General features: G+C 42.9%; 4 protein-coding genes and 1 non-coding gene across 8 annotated transcripts; 4 read left to right on the forward strand and 1 right to left on the reverse strand.

Moving 5' to 3' along the window:
* Positions 1-2,342: 2,342 nt before the first annotated feature.
* LOC138410687 (retinal cone rhodopsin-sensitive cGMP 3',5'-cyclic phosphodiesterase subunit gamma-like) lies at positions 2,343-3,815 on the forward strand. The gene is made up of 4 exons (XM_069527687.1): positions 2,343-2,495; positions 2,859-2,970; positions 3,090-3,124; positions 3,242-3,815. Exons 2-4 carry the CDS (start codon positions 2,861-2,863, stop codon positions 3,316-3,318), a joined length of 222 nt encoding a protein of 73 aa, XP_069383788.1. The 5' UTR covers positions 2,343-2,495; positions 2,859-2,860; the 3' UTR covers positions 3,319-3,815.
* Positions 3,816-4,821: 1,006 nt separating this feature from the next.
* Positions 4,822-4,929, reverse strand: trnar-ucu (transfer RNA arginine (anticodon UCU)). Its single transcript has 2 exons — positions 4,893-4,929; positions 4,822-4,857 (listed from the first exon to the last, which is right to left on the reverse strand). It is a non-coding gene; the product is annotated as a tRNA-Arg (tRNA).
* A 428-nt stretch (positions 4,930-5,357) lies between these two features.
* Positions 5,358-7,703, forward strand: LOC109647267 (retinal cone rhodopsin-sensitive cGMP 3',5'-cyclic phosphodiesterase subunit gamma-like). 3 transcript variants are annotated; one of them, XM_069527684.1, is made up of 5 exons: positions 5,734-5,785; positions 6,649-6,753; positions 6,863-6,976; positions 7,293-7,330; positions 7,418-7,703. In XM_069527684.1, exons 3-5 carry the CDS (start codon positions 6,873-6,875, stop codon positions 7,492-7,494), a joined length of 219 nt encoding a protein of 72 aa, XP_069383785.1. In that variant the 5' UTR covers positions 5,734-5,785; positions 6,649-6,753; positions 6,863-6,872; the 3' UTR covers positions 7,495-7,703. The 3 variants fall into 3 exon arrangements, with proteins under 3 accessions (XP_019968609.2, XP_069383786.1, XP_069383785.1); XM_020113050.2 differs by lacking the exon at positions 6,649-6,753 and having other exon boundaries at positions 5,358-5,785; XM_069527685.1 differs by lacking the exon at positions 6,649-6,753 and having other exon boundaries at positions 5,728-5,785; positions 6,872-6,976.
* Positions 7,704-9,060: 1,357 nt separating this feature from the next.
* LOC109646424 (guanylyl cyclase-activating protein 2-like) lies at positions 9,061-11,587 on the forward strand. The gene is made up of 4 exons (XM_020112170.2): positions 9,061-9,375; positions 9,466-9,615; positions 10,348-10,444; positions 10,536-11,587. The coding sequence occupies exons 1-4, from the start codon at positions 9,085-9,087 to the stop codon at positions 10,655-10,657; spliced, it is 660 nt and encodes a 219-aa protein (XP_019967729.2). The 5' UTR covers positions 9,061-9,084; the 3' UTR covers positions 10,658-11,587.
* A 1,147-nt stretch (positions 11,588-12,734) lies between these two features.
* Positions 12,735-14,468, forward strand: LOC109646423 (guanylyl cyclase-activating protein 2-like). 2 transcript variants are annotated; one of them, XM_069527679.1, is made up of 5 exons: positions 12,735-12,887; positions 13,016-13,343; positions 13,472-13,621; positions 13,823-13,922; positions 14,034-14,468. In XM_069527679.1, exons 2-5 carry the CDS (start codon positions 13,143-13,145, stop codon positions 14,150-14,152), a joined length of 570 nt encoding a protein of 189 aa, XP_069383780.1. In that variant the 5' UTR covers positions 12,735-12,887; positions 13,016-13,142; the 3' UTR covers positions 14,153-14,468. The 2 variants fall into 2 exon arrangements, with proteins under 2 accessions (XP_069383780.1, XP_019967728.1); XM_020112169.2 differs by lacking the exon at positions 12,735-12,887 and having other exon boundaries at positions 12,899-13,343.
* Positions 14,469-14,736: the final 268 nt, after the last annotated feature.

The raw sequence follows: 14,736 nt of genomic DNA on the forward strand, positions 1-14,736 counted from the left end.
GAGTGTGTATGTGAGTGTGTGTGTGTGTGAGTGTGAGTGTGTGTGTGTGTGAGTGTGAGTGTGTGTGTGTGTGAGTGTGTGTGTGTGTGTGAGAGTGTGTATGTGAGTGTGTGTGTGTGTGAGTGTGAGTGTGTGTGAGTGTGAGTGTGTGTGTGTGTGAGTGTGTGTGAGTGTGTGTGTGTGTGAGAGTGTGTGTGTGAGTGTGTGTGTGTGAGTGTGTGTGTGTGTGAGTGTGTGTGTGTGAGTGTGTGTGTGTGAGTGTGTGAGTGAGCCACTGATAAAGACCAAATGTATTTTTACTTGTTTTATTGTTGACTCTTCATGTGGACACTACTTGGTCACTTTTATGACCATGAGGACCCAGAAGTACAACTCAGAGACGAAGTATTCTAAACCAGTGGTAGGTTTATTCCAGCCAGGGTTCAGTCCACAAAAAGACAAGAGACGAGGCAAAGGTGTCCAAAGACGTGAGGCTCAGGCTAAGTCGCTAAATCCAAGAACTTGGTCAAAAAAACACGAGACAAGACTTTGGAACGGCTGGTGATCTACAGACGAGACGCACTGGACAGTGGGAGACCATAAATACTAACTGAAGCTAACGAGACACAGCTGAAACTAATTAGACAGGGGAAGGTGATGAGTGAGACGGTGATGGGAGCTGCCTTTACAATTATTATTGGGAATCTCTCCATTTTCCATCCACTGTGTGGCAGCAGGCCTGGGTTCGATGTCCGGCTGATGCATCAGACTGTCTTTTAGAAGAAGTTCTCTGTTGTTCATCACGATCCATGAAATGTTCTCAGAGGTTCTCACAAGCTTAAGGACAGGAAACTACTGCACAGACTGCACAGTGTTCGATTCCGAGATGTTCAGGCTTCATTTCTGGATAGTGGGACGAGGTGGAGACACGTCTTTATTTAGTTTATGATGAGTCGTACACACATATGACACGAGTCCCACAGCATGAACTCACTCTGCTCTTATGTCACTGCAACAGAACCAGTTACAGTCATGTTGATTATGTCACACACACACACACACACACACACACACACACACACACACACACACACACACTGTTGTCAGTGATGTTTCACTGACCTGACGAGTATAAACTGAAAGAACACATTGTTCTAATAAGATAATCTGAAGGTGATATTTTTGTATGGTTTGTTGTCTCACCTGGAGTGTGTGTGTGTGTGTGTGTGTGTGTGTGTGTGTGTGTGTGTGTGTGTGTGTGTGTGTGTGTGTGTGTGCGCTCTAATCTAGTCTGATCTAATTACTTGTAATCTAATCTAAGGTGATTTGATCTTTTATCTAATCCAGTCCAGTCAGACCTCGTCTCTCTCTAGAATCAGAAGAACTGGAGATGAGCTCGTTACACTTTCAGAAGTTTAGTCCATCAAACGTCCAAATTATCAAACCAAAGAAACTTTCACTCCAATGATTTTGTAAATTTCCTCTGGTGCAGTTCTGACATACTTTCCTGTTATCATCACTACCCACTGACACTTTTGTGTTAGTTTACCGTCTCATTTGTTTTATCCTCTTTTCTATTGGTTCTACAAACACACTTTAAATTTATAATACACATTTTATTTCTATTTCTATATTTAATTTGTTTTTTAGCTTCAATACTGTTGTTCATTCTCTAGTATATATTTTTTAATAAAGTCTTTTCATTTTATCTTAATATACTGTGTGTCTGCATATGTATTTCCTTTTTATGCTTCTCCATACTTCCACTACACTATATTTACTGACATATTTAAATGAGTTGTGTTTTGTGTTTATTTATTTCACAGGAACAATGCACATTAGTAACCACGTGTACTTGAGTCCAACACGTACAGTAAATACGCAGGATTCAGCCGCGCAGCCTAGTTTTCATCTGCAGGCCCTGAAAAAGACGTGTGTACAAAAACACAGACGTACATACACAATACATATACAAAATCTAAAATGAAAATAATACAACATCGATTAAAAGAAAACTATTTGAAATGAAGTAGAACAAGTCATTCTGACAAAAAGCAGTGATCGTCTAACGATTCCATTTAAATCAATCAGATAATCATTAGTTATTTATCAGGTTTCCTCTGATTAACGTAACACAAAGTGCTTTAGAGATATTTATATGTATATATATATATATATATATATATATATATATGTATATATATATATATACATGACCTGGGGGATGAGCTGATCCCTCAGTGACCTGAGATGCTTCATGTGGTAACGAGCCCCGTACGTGTGGACGACAGGGTCCTGAAGTGGTTCGTACACGTTGCACCTCAGGTACGAGCTGTTCTCACGGCTATAAGCTTATCCCCCCCCCCCCTCATCTTCATTAAGGGCTTTGTGTTGAGCAGGTATATAAACTCTGAGTCTGAGCCACCGAGCAGAGAGACAGCAGAAAGAAAGAGACGCTTCTCTTTGTTCTGCTCTTCTTCTTTCGCTCAGCAGCTTCACTCCATCAACACCTGCAGGTAAGACTCACAACCACAGACTCACAACCACAGACTCACAACTACAGACTCACAACCACAGACTCACAACTACAGACTCACAACCACAGGCTCAGAACTACAGACTCACACCTACAGACTCACAACCACAGACTCACAACCACAGACTCACAACTACAGACTCACACCTACAGACTCACAACCACAGGCTCAGAACTACAGACTCACACCTACAGACTCACAACCACAGACTCACAACTACAGACTCACGACTACAGACTCACACCTACAGACTCACAACCACAGGCTCAGAACTACAGACTCACACCTACAGACTCACAACCACAGACTCACAACCACAGACTCACTTTACTGTTCTCACAGACATGAACGCAGCAGTGGCAGCACCTGGAGGCAACAAGGTCGCACCCCCCAAGTTCAAGCAGAAGGAGACGAGACAGTTCAAGAGCAAAGCTCCCAAAGCTGGACAGAAGGGGTGAGTGGGGGGGAGGGAGAGAGAGAGAGAAAGAGAGGGGGGGTGAGTGTGGAGGACAGAGATAAAGAACAAGAGACACAACGTATTGTGTGTTAACTTCTCCTCTGATCTGTCCTCAGATTTGATGATGTTCCGGGGATGGAGAGTCTTGGAGGTAAATAGAGATCACAGTGAAAACTGATTATTGATCACAGTGAAAACTGATTATTGATCACAGTGAAAACTGATTCTAAGGTAGAAGATGTTAACTTGTCGTCCTCCTCGGCTGCAGGAGCGGAGGTGGTCTGCCCCTGGGAGGCGTTCGGAGACATGGAGCTGAGCGACCTGGCTCAGTTTGGCCTCGTTTAGACCTGGAGCCAAATGGAAACAGTTTATTCCTGGTGGCTGCGATCCAGCAGCTTTTCTTTCTCCTTCCTCACGACCCGTCCCTCGCGGCGTGGAGACGAGTCTGACGTGGGAACCATCTGAGGACGACTGGTGAGCGGAGAGGACTTTTCTCTCTCGCCCTGCGACGAGTGGAGGAACAAGCTCAAGGACGGCAGCTCCCAAGAATGACTCTCCTCCTGTCGACTGCACCTCACCGGCTGCAGGTTTTAGCATCAGTCTGAGCTTTACATGATCTTTACATGTCAGTGATGTTAAGAAGTCTCTGTTGACTCGTCGTCCTGTGTAGCCCAGCACACGTGTAAGAGTGTAGCACGCTGTACCGCTGCTTGGGTTCAGTTACACGGATGATGAGGAATCAACATGTCTTTCACTGTCATTGTCTATCTATCTATCTATCTATCTATCTATCTATCTATCTATCTATCTATCTATGATATAATAAAATCTATCCTAGTGTATTTTACTCTGGTTTGTCTTTATTCCATCTGTGACCAACGTGATTCATTACACATCAGTTAAATATTCTGTCATTCACTGGTGACACGACTTCATTATGTGTAAATAACAGAAATAAGTTGAGGAGATGTGAGTTTGCAAACTTCAGCAGCGTTGCACTGAAGAGAGCTGTGTTGTGGTCTGTCTTCTCTCTGCCTGTGGGTTCAGACAGAAGAGGCCGAGTTTAAAGTCCTGTCTGAATTTATTTTCCAGCTGTGTCTGGACATTTCACCTTCACACTCAGCTCTTCGTGCTTCTCACCCAAAGGTGACGGCCATTGACAAACTGTGGAGGAAAACAGAAAGAACCTCATTTAATCGTCTGAGGAGACGCAGCGAAAGGTGCTGAGGTTCTTGTGCTAAGTTGTCTGGATCATTATCTTTCTGATTTGCATTCATGAAAACTGGCTGTGATACAAAGGTTCATCAGTGACAGTCCGTCTGCTGCAGCAACACATGTATGAGATCCAGCGGTTCATACAGCCTGAGCTGGTATTTAGAGTTGGTCATGGATAATCCGGCTCAGGGGAACGCAGACGTGTCTGTGGTGTTTACTCCGTGTGATGTTCACTTGTTGTATAAGTTTAAATCTGAGCAGAATTTATGAAGAGAACGTGATGCAGGTTTAAAAACTCCAACAAAAGATTTGTCTTTTCGTCCAAATATGGTAAAACAAACTAAAAATGTTTCTCTAATCAGAAAAATCATCTTTGGAACTTGTAATTTCACTTGATGTTGATGTAAATTAACTTTAACACAGAACAGAAGAGTTCTTTTAATTGTAATTGCTAATAATTTAATGAGACCGACGATAATCAGCTCAAATCAAAAGAATTCACATCACGTGAATTCAAAGAAAATACAGAGAACACGTTAAACTCAGGAGTGAGATTCAGTATTAAATTCCATTTCATTTAGCTAAAGTGCATCAACCTCGAGGGATCAAACCCAGAACAATGATGTATAACAATGACTCTGGTGGGACTCGAACCCACAACCTTTGAATGGCCTCCTCAGTGTTGATGTTAGAGATCTTGATGCTAGAAGTCCAATGCGCTGTCCATTGCGCCACAGAGCCTCAGGTGAGAGGACATTGTCTCACTGAGACTCTGAAGCTTCATGTGTGAACGTCCTCGAGGTGAAGACTGCAGCTGCTCCTTCTTCTTCTGTGGTTTAATGTGTCTCTACCTCCTGTGATTGGTCCAAAAGTCCAAACTGTCCAACAAAGTGTTTTCACTCTGGTTCAGTTTGATCCAGACCCAGAACTCGTCTTCTGGTCCGAGGAACCGTTCACACCTGAACCTTCAGCTTCAGGACCAAACGAGTCCTGAGACCACGACGAGTCAGATCCAAACTTTAAACTTTGTTTGTCTGTGTTTGTTCATCGGAGGGATTCGACATCAATGAGATGTGTGTGTGTGTGTGTGTGTGTTTCCTGAGATTTGAGGACATTGCATCATGCAGGATCAGTCACAGTCTCATGATCCTCTCTGACTCTTCAGCCTCAGTGGGACAGATAATTACCTGTAATCCTCCATATTCTCCTTGTGTAACCTGCACTGCAGCAAATGAATCAGTTCATAATTCATTCACGAGCACTTGCGTGGTCCGGTTTTATTATCTGAGCGAAGGAGGAACCACGACAGACGGTTTATCTGAAAACAGCTGGATCTTATAGCTGACATTCATGATTCTTCTCTCACAAACATCTGTCCCTCTGGTGGCGGCTGCTTCTGATTATCTTCGATCTGTCTTTGACTGATCAGGATTTAGAAATAAGCCTCAACACAGTTCCTCTGGGGGGGGGGGGGGGGGGGGTCACACCAGGGCTATAAAGTCTGACGACTCGACAACAAGACACAACAGAGACACAACAGAGACACTGCAGGAGTTGGACTCGTTCTGCTTTGACGTCCTCTCGTCCTTCAAAACAAGTGAGTGTTTACACGCTGGTGATAAAAACCTGGTGTTCAAAGTGTTTGACAGTGAACTGAGAATTAACAATGAGACGTGTGTGAGTTTAGAGAAGAACAGTTGTCACCACTGAGAAACTCCTCAAGTCTGTTTCTCACAGTGAAATATTAGGAAAGTTATAATTCTCATCATGTCACAACTTTGTTCTCATAATATAAAAACTTCTCGATATATTACGACTTTGTTTTCGTAAAATTAAAACTTGATTCTCATTATTTTAAGATTTCAACGTGGCTCTAATTCTCCGTCACAGTTTCTCGTGAACCTTGAGACACTGAGGTTCATTGTTTAACTCGTTAATCCGTTTCCGTCTCTTCGTCCTCGTTCAGATTTCATGAATCGTGAGGAGGACGTTCAGTTTTTAATCGTCTCTCCACCAGAATTTGACCTTTTCCTAAATTTGATAAACTTTAAATCTAGATCCTGAAATATAAAAGTTGACGATGACAGAATTAACTGATCGTTATTTGTTTTTAACCAAAAGTGAAAAAAAATACGATGATCAAATTTATGCAATACTAAAAAACATTTATTCCTTCAGAAGAAAAACATTTATTAATATATTTACCATTTTAAGAACTATGATTAAATATCTATATATAACTATAAACATTCATGTCTCCTTATATTTCATATTAAATTAAATAAAAGCACTAAATGTGTTTTCTTAATCGTATTTAACATAATGTAAATCCTCTGGAGGGAGTCACGATGTTCAGCAGCTAAATGTGTCGTATATTATCTTTGAAACATGGATTATAATCCAGACTTAATCCAGACTCGTCCCGGAACACGAGCTCAATGAGATCTGGTTTGTTGTCAGACTTTGATCCTCAGGTTTAACTCACTGATCCCCGACTCCAGTTGTGACCCTGCTGTCGTCTGACCTCCGACCCCAAGAGGATCAGCTCAGTAAAATATGGAGAAAGTTAATAAGCAGCTCAGTCGACCGCTCAGAAATTATTATCAGCAATTATTATACACGAGAGGAAGAAGGTTCGCTGTGTCTGAGTGAAATGACTCCATGGTTTCTCCAGACGTTTCAGGATGAACGCAGCAGCAGGAGAAGGAAACAAGGCGGCGCCGCCAAAGTTCAAGCAGAAGGAGACGAGACAGTTCAAGAGCAAAGCTCCCAAAGCTGGACAGAAGGGGTGAGGCTGCAGCCTGAACTATAGTTAATGAATGATCTGAGCTTTATGTCTGTTAACCTCAACCTCACATCCAGGGACAGAATGTGTTCCTCCTCCAGAAGTGGATCTATAACGAGAGGCATCGTGAAGGAAATCAACACACAACCTATAAACTTTATACAAACAAGCAACAAAATACAAAAACTCTAAAAATCACGGATTCTGTGACGATGTGAAGCGTCCCCTCAGCTGCTGCAGTTTCATGTTGTTGATTTCAACGTTAACCGAGTCGAGCTCTTCTTCCTAATTCATCGACTTGTTTCTTTTTGTCAAACAGGTTAGATAGCGACGTCCCCGGGATGGAGGGCCTCGGAGGTGAGACGATGAATTTCAGTTCTGAGCCTGAACTTGTTCAGTGTTTGCATATTTCCCTCTGGTCTCACCGGTTGGTTTGTCCCACAGACTCTGCGGTGGTCTGCCCCTGGGAGGCGTTCGGAGACATGGAGCTGAGCGACCTGGCTCAGTTTGGCATCGTGTAGACGAAGAGTCACGGCTCAAATATTCTACCCCTTGTATTTATTTTTTGCCATAAACACAAATGAGAATCTACCTCTGACTGAAACTGAACATTTATTTTTTGACTCATGTTCTTAAATGTAATAGTTTCACCTCATGTTTCATCTCTTTTCAGTTCATGTGTATTTGTGCAGTAGATCAGGAGCAATTTGTATAAAAGTCATTTTCTTCAGCTCAAGTTTCCTGTGTTTTTATTCACTTAACAAAAATAATGTTGACAACCAGAATCTCTAATGGTTCAAGATTTAATCAAAACTGAGCTTTTCACTCAATTTGCCACCAGAGGTCATATAGAGTATATATACACTATACAGTACATATATATATATATCATCTATATATATAATAAAGGAGTGATTGATGAGATCAATGATGTGAAGACTAATGTTTGAATGACTCTAAATAAAAATGTTTAAATACAATAGGAGTAATTACATGTACTGCAGTCAGCCACCAGGGGGCGATCAAGACACTTCAGGTCTTCATCTGCAGTCTCTAGTTTTTACTGGACGACTCGACAACAAAGTAAATCTATAGATCGAATTCAATGGATCCTCATTATTCTGTTGTAATTTATGTTTATCTATTTTAAATGTCAAATATTAGAATCATAACAAACTAAATCCTGCTTCACCCCCGACAACCTGCTGCACGGTGAGGAAGATGATGAAGATGAGGAAGATGATGAAGATGATGAAGATGAGGAAGATGATGAAGGTGAGGAAGATGATGAAGATGATGAAGATGAACACTCAGAGAACCAGCAGAAGGTGCAGGAGTTTAACTTCTACTCACGTAGTCGAGTCGTTATTATAAAACACAAACAAACACAAGTTATAAATAATATGAACAATTATCAGTTTATTCAAAAAAATACTTTTTACTCAACTGAAGAAAATTAATCAGTTCAATTAATCCTGAAATGACTCACACACACACACACACACACACACACACACACACACACTCACACTCACACACACACACACTCACACACACACACACTCACACTCACACACACACTCACACACACACACACACTCGTCCTCCTACCAGAAGGTCGGAAGTTCAATCCCCAGTCTTCCCGTCTGCCAAAGTGTCGTTGGGCAAGATGCTGAACCTCAGAGAACAACAAGAAGTGCTGCAAATAGATTCACTGTATGAATGAATGTGTGTGTGTGAATGGGTGAATAGCAAACTGTAGTGTAAAGTGCTTTGAGTGGTCATCAAGACTAGAAAAGCTCTATATAAACATACACACACACTCACACACACACACACACACTCACACACACACACACACACACACACACACACACACACACACACTCACACACACACACACACACACTCTGTGTTTGATAGTTAACTCGACACCTCCTGATCTCTCACTCTGGCTCCTGCTCACAGAAACATTGGCAGATTTTTCGTCCCAGTTGGACGACGCTCTGTGAAGATCATGAGATTAAGGATTAGTGAGGTTGACCTATGGCTGCTCCCCCCCCCCCCCGCTCACTGAAGCACTATAGTTGGATCGGAGTGTGAGAGCACAGATGCACCCGTGGCCCGGAGACAGAAGCCAAGACTCAGGACCGAGCATCAGCCGGGACCAGACTCCGTCGGTGAGCGTGGCTCTGTGCTCTGACACCATGGGGCAGGAGGGGAGTCACAGCGAGGCCCTGGATTTGGCAGAAATTCAGGATCTGTGCATCGTTTACATGAGGGAGTGTCCGAGCGGAGCCCTGCACCTCCACGAGCTGAAGAGGATATTCGGAGTACCGAGCAGCTCTGCAGAGGAGTCCCTCTACATCGAGACGGTGTTTCACTCCTTTGACACAAACAAGGTAAAAAGAAAACACTCTACTTTCTGATGTCACTGTCAGATTCTCATCATGATCAGAGTCAGAACTGTGACTCTTGTTACCTGTCGACAGGATAATACGCTCGATTTCCTCGAGTACGTGGCGGCACTTCATCTGATCTTCAGGGGAAATCTGGAGGACCGACTCAAATGGTCGTTCAAGATGTACGACAAGGACGGAAACGGCAAGTTGGACCGACAGGAGGTGAAACGCATCATACGGGTAAGATACACGCGTGACGTGTGACGTGTGCAGCGGTTCATTCAGGACTTTTAACTTTTCAATACGCAGCAGAAAAGTGTGGATGTATATTCAGCAGAAACTGGTTTCATAACACAAATCCTGTGGAGGCAGATAAGAGCTGTGTGCCAGTGGCTCAGGGGTCACGACCTTCAGGGCCTCAGGGTATTACAGGAGCTTTTAATAACTTTACTCTGCTGGACTTTACTGTAAGCCTCTAAACTGGGAGACGTAAAATTAGACCAGTGGCCACATGACCTGCTAACATTAGGTAACATCTGTTCCTCACGAGAGAAACGTTTATCAAAGATGATGTGACGAAACATGGACGAACCGGAGGAAACAGATTTTTGATCTGCAACAAATCAAACCGATCGTTAATATCACTCGTCTGAACTTTAAACTTTAAACAATAAACTGATTTCGTTCATCAAGATTCATGAATCACTCTCTGCGAGATCAGATGATGAAAAACGTTCTCGCAAAGTTAAATGAATCCATCCAAGAGTTTTTAGCGTCATTGACATATTATGAGTTTAACATATAAAACATATACGACAGTAAAGGAGAAGATTGTACAAGGGAGAATATTTAGTTTAGGTTAAAATATGATATAATTGTTTCTGTAGTTATTTTGTAGAAGGAGTCACGGAGATGTTTAAATATCAGGTCTGAAGTTTGTGATATTTAACAAAGTGAATCTGTTTGTCTCAGATTATTTATAAAATCAAGCTGCAGACGAGTGACGTCAGTTTGACCCCGACTGAAATCTGTGACAGGATCTTTGACCTGGTCGACCAGAACCACGACGGTGAGTGTGACGATCAGAGTACAGAGGTCGAAATGAGGATGGGTTTTTTCTTTTCATCACGTGTGACGTCATCAGTGTTTCTGACCCGCAGGTCAGATCACGTTGTCCGAGTTCATGGAGGGAGCTCAGAAAGACGAGTGGGTCATGAACATGCTGAAGCTGGACGTAAACGCCACCGGCTGGGTCATCCAGAACCGCGGGAAAGTACCGTGACCCCGCGGCCTGGGGGGCTCACCTCCCACGTGTTCCTGGTTTGAGCCCGACTCTGAGGCAGTGACGTCAGACCTCAGGGTCTAAACGACTCTTTTGCTGGAGCCTCCTCGGACTCGGACTCGGAGGGAAGCGCACGTTTCTTCACGGAGGAAGTTCTGTCGGGATTCTGACGTTTGGTCCGGAGGTCCGAGGTCGTCACTGCACACGTGGTGTGTGTGGCACCGAGGAAACTTCTCCAGCTGAGGCACAATACTCACACAGAGAGTGTTTCAGTATATTTAATATACTTATATACACACAGTATTCATTTGTACTGCATGTTTTTACTTTTGGAAATGAATTGAAGCTGTAGTAGAACTTTAAACACACGAACATAAATCAAATCACTCTTTTATTTCCATCACTGAATATTTCTAAAGACGATTTAAACTTGTAAATGTTTTCTACTCAAAGTATAAATATGAAAATGTACAAATATAGAATCATGTTGTGCTTATGTTTGATTTTACTCAGTCATCGGGGTTCAAAGTACAAGTACTTCATTATTATTATTCACCTGTGGGAGGAAGCAGAGAAAACCTTCAGATAAACTTCACACAGGAAAGCTCCGGTCGGCCGTCAGGTTGTGGGGTGGTGGTGCTAACCACTGCACCACTGTGCCACCGACACAGTTCTTTATGTAAATGTAGAGAAAATAATATTATTCACTGAGTCAAATCTTCCCATTGAAAGTACAGCCGTCAAATAAATGTGGTGGAATATCTCACTCTGAGATGTAGTACAAATACCTGAGTACACGTACGTAACCCCTGGTGATGATCGAACAAACTGAGGAAATGATATTTTTATTATCTGAAGAAAAGAAAAATGCTGTATTTGTTTTAAATTCTGTTTATTTGTCTTATTAAACTGATTTTTGTATAAACTTCATTTTGCGTCGTCTTCTTTGGCTTTGCCACTAGGAGGCGCCTGAATCACATCCTGCACTGATCTTCAGAAGTAATCCCCAGATTATTATTCTAAAGTAGGAAACACTGTTCACACATAATAATCCCAATAATCCAGTAATACAACGTGAGTCATGTAGGTTATAGGTTCATATTGGAGGCGGTGGAGCCAGGTGACATTTTATGAACAAAGAGATTTAAGTAATAAATGTATTCTTATATTTTGCTAATCAAGTTTTTGTTTCTCAGAAATTCACGACTCTAATCTCTGAAATTCATTTTCTTGATCAAGCGTCCAGTATTTGTTTGATTTGAGAGGAGATTGATGGATAACTCTGGGAGCTGATCGTCAGAGGTGAAGACGACGTGGTCCCTGAAACAAATGTTCAAGATAATTCTGCAAATGACAGAGAGACGGCTGAAGACAGAGGTTTAGAAACAACATCCTGTCTGAGGAACCTCAGCAGTCATGAGCTCCCTTTGAATCAAAGCGTGAAACCTACTTTTATTGCTCCGCATGCCCACATTTCACCCGATGTCCAGTAGATGGCAGTGATGCACCTTGACTTTAGTTCCAAGCACCAATAAACCAAACAAAAGAGAAAAAGAAGTATTTTACCTTCTTCTAGTTTTAGTTATTGTAATGGTCGTACGGACATTTGTTGTTTTAATTCTTTGATTTGTTGTGTTGTGTCTGTTTTTACTTGTTTGTATGTCTTTGGTTCTTGTGTGTTGTTTTTATATCGTGTCTTGAGGAGTGTTTTGTAAATAAAGATATTACTATCATCATCATATGAAGTATAAGTACTTACTTTTACTCTAGAAGAAAAGTCGATGTGTTACTTGTGTACATTTTGGTCTGATGATCCTCCAGCACTGTGTAGTGAAGCTTTAACTTTTACAACCGCAGCTGGTTTAGACACATCACTTGTCGTCATGTAGAATAAAAGATGTCACCATCGTCATCATTGTTATTGTTAGTGTGTAGAAGGCCCTGACTGACTGTGACGGCCCTGCAGCCGCCCTGCAGCAGCCATGCAGCCCTGCAGCAGCCCTGCAGCCCTGCAGCCGGCCGGTGAGGCTCGGTGAGGTGAGCTCAGACGAGACCTCAGGGGATCAACAGATTTTTCCAGACCACGCTCAGGCTGGATTTTGACGTCATCTTGTTTTAATCTGGTTGAGAGCTCTGTGGCCTTTTCTCTGGATTGAGGGACTCCACTCGTCTTTGCTGCCAAAGAGTCGACGGATCTGTTGCTTTCGTGTAAATTCATCAGAGCTCAGCGGTGAGTGATTCTGTCTTTTTCCTGTAGAGCAACACAGAGTTGCTTGGTCTGGCTTCAGAGTGAAAAGGTGAATTTGACTCGACGGATTTGCAGCAGATCATTTAAAAGTCAATTGGATTTGTGCACAGGTTGCCTGGAAATAGCCGACGCAGGGTCTGTATGAGTGGACGGCCGCTGCACAGGGATGAGGACGCTCGGCAGCTTCAGTGCGGCTTCAGCAACGTAATGTTGGCGCTTCTTTTTATTTGAAACAACATGGGCCAAGCACAGGGTGGCGCAGATAAGGAAGTGACTCTGCAAAACATTCAGGAACTCTACCGCAAGTTCGCCAGCGAGTGTCCGAGTGGAAATCTGCACTTACACGAATTCAAGAAGATCTTTGGCATCAACCGACCGACCACAGAAGAAGAATCAGCGTACATGGAAAATGTGTTTCGATCCTTCGACACAAACAAGGTGATGTAACAGCGACATAAAGCAAAGAGACGACAGGAAACTGAAGGGACGTTTATTTCAGTCAAATGTATTTTGTGTTTGTCTGGATATTATTTGGCTGATGTGTCTGACCTCTGGTTTTCCCGCAGGACGGTAATATCGACTTCATGGAGTTCGTGGCCGCCGTGCATCTTGTTCTTCGTGGAAAACTTGAGGACAAACTGAAATGGTCTTTCAAAGTTTATGACAGAGATGGAAATGGCTGCCTGGACCGACAGGAAGTGAGACACATCGTCAGAGTGAGTGCACGCTCCCATTACATTTTACTGGACCCTCACCTTTAGAAGAATGAGAGGTCGTTTGACTTCATGTTTGTGTTTTTCCGTTGCACTTTTAAAAACTCATGTGTTGATGGTGAATCAGAAACAGTCTGCGTTTTTACGCCTCGTTGAGTTTGTTTCTATGTTTCCAGACACTTAAAGCTTGTTTCTTCCGTTCAGATCATCAACAAGATAAAGAGACACAACGACCCGGAGGTCACAGAGAACATCGACGACATCTGCAACAGAATATTTGACCTGGTGGACAAGAATAAAGACAGTAAGTTACAAACACAACCTGCGGCTCGATTCAGTCAAAAGATGAGTTTGATTCTGAGCTGGATCTGGTTCCACGTTATAAATCTGTCACTTTGCGTTTCCTTCTGTCCAGGTCAGATTTCTTTGGAGGAATTTATCGAGGGAGCTGAAAGGGACCCGTGGGTGATGGATCAGCTCAAACTGGACATCGGGCCCAGTGATTGGTTCATTGAGCAGCAGACAAAACCCTGAGGACTGGACACAAAGGGGTCGGGCTGGGGGGGGGACACCCCGTCAGACACGGCCCTGTTGGCCTCCCGTGATGAGCTCTCACCTCGTTTACACAGAAATGTTCTTTCCACTCAAGAGAGTCGAGAGGTTCAGAGACTCAGGATAATCTCATCCACCGCTGGATGTTTCTTTTCTTTAAGATTGTCGGTCGTCATCTTCACATCGAGACTCGAGACAACCAGAGGTTTTTAAAGGAGCTGAAGCTACAAAACAAGCCTGTGTGTTGTTTCAGTTCGTTTGTGTGAACAACACATTTCCCTCTCTGTTGTTCTAGGACCTGGTGTTTTGCTAAAGTTCGTTGTGCTAATTTTTCCCTGTGAGCTAAGTTGATTTCTAACGTGAAGTGGAACACAGAAAAACAAACTGTTATTCAGCTCTGCACATGGAGACCACAGGAGCTTTTACCACATGGACTGAGGATGACTGACTACTCTGAGCCTTTAAGACTCTTTACTGAGCAGTATGATGAACTTTGGCTCCACAGTGAGACGATCTCACAGACACTTACACGAGTGAATTTCTCTGAAGTTTCTCCTGCACCTCCC

Source organism: Paralichthys olivaceus, chromosome 1 (assembly GCF_024713975.1).
Source record: "Paralichthys olivaceus isolate ysfri-2021 chromosome 1, ASM2471397v2, whole genome shotgun sequence".
Classification (NCBI taxonomy): Eukaryota; Metazoa; Chordata; class Actinopteri; order Pleuronectiformes; family Paralichthyidae; genus Paralichthys; species Paralichthys olivaceus.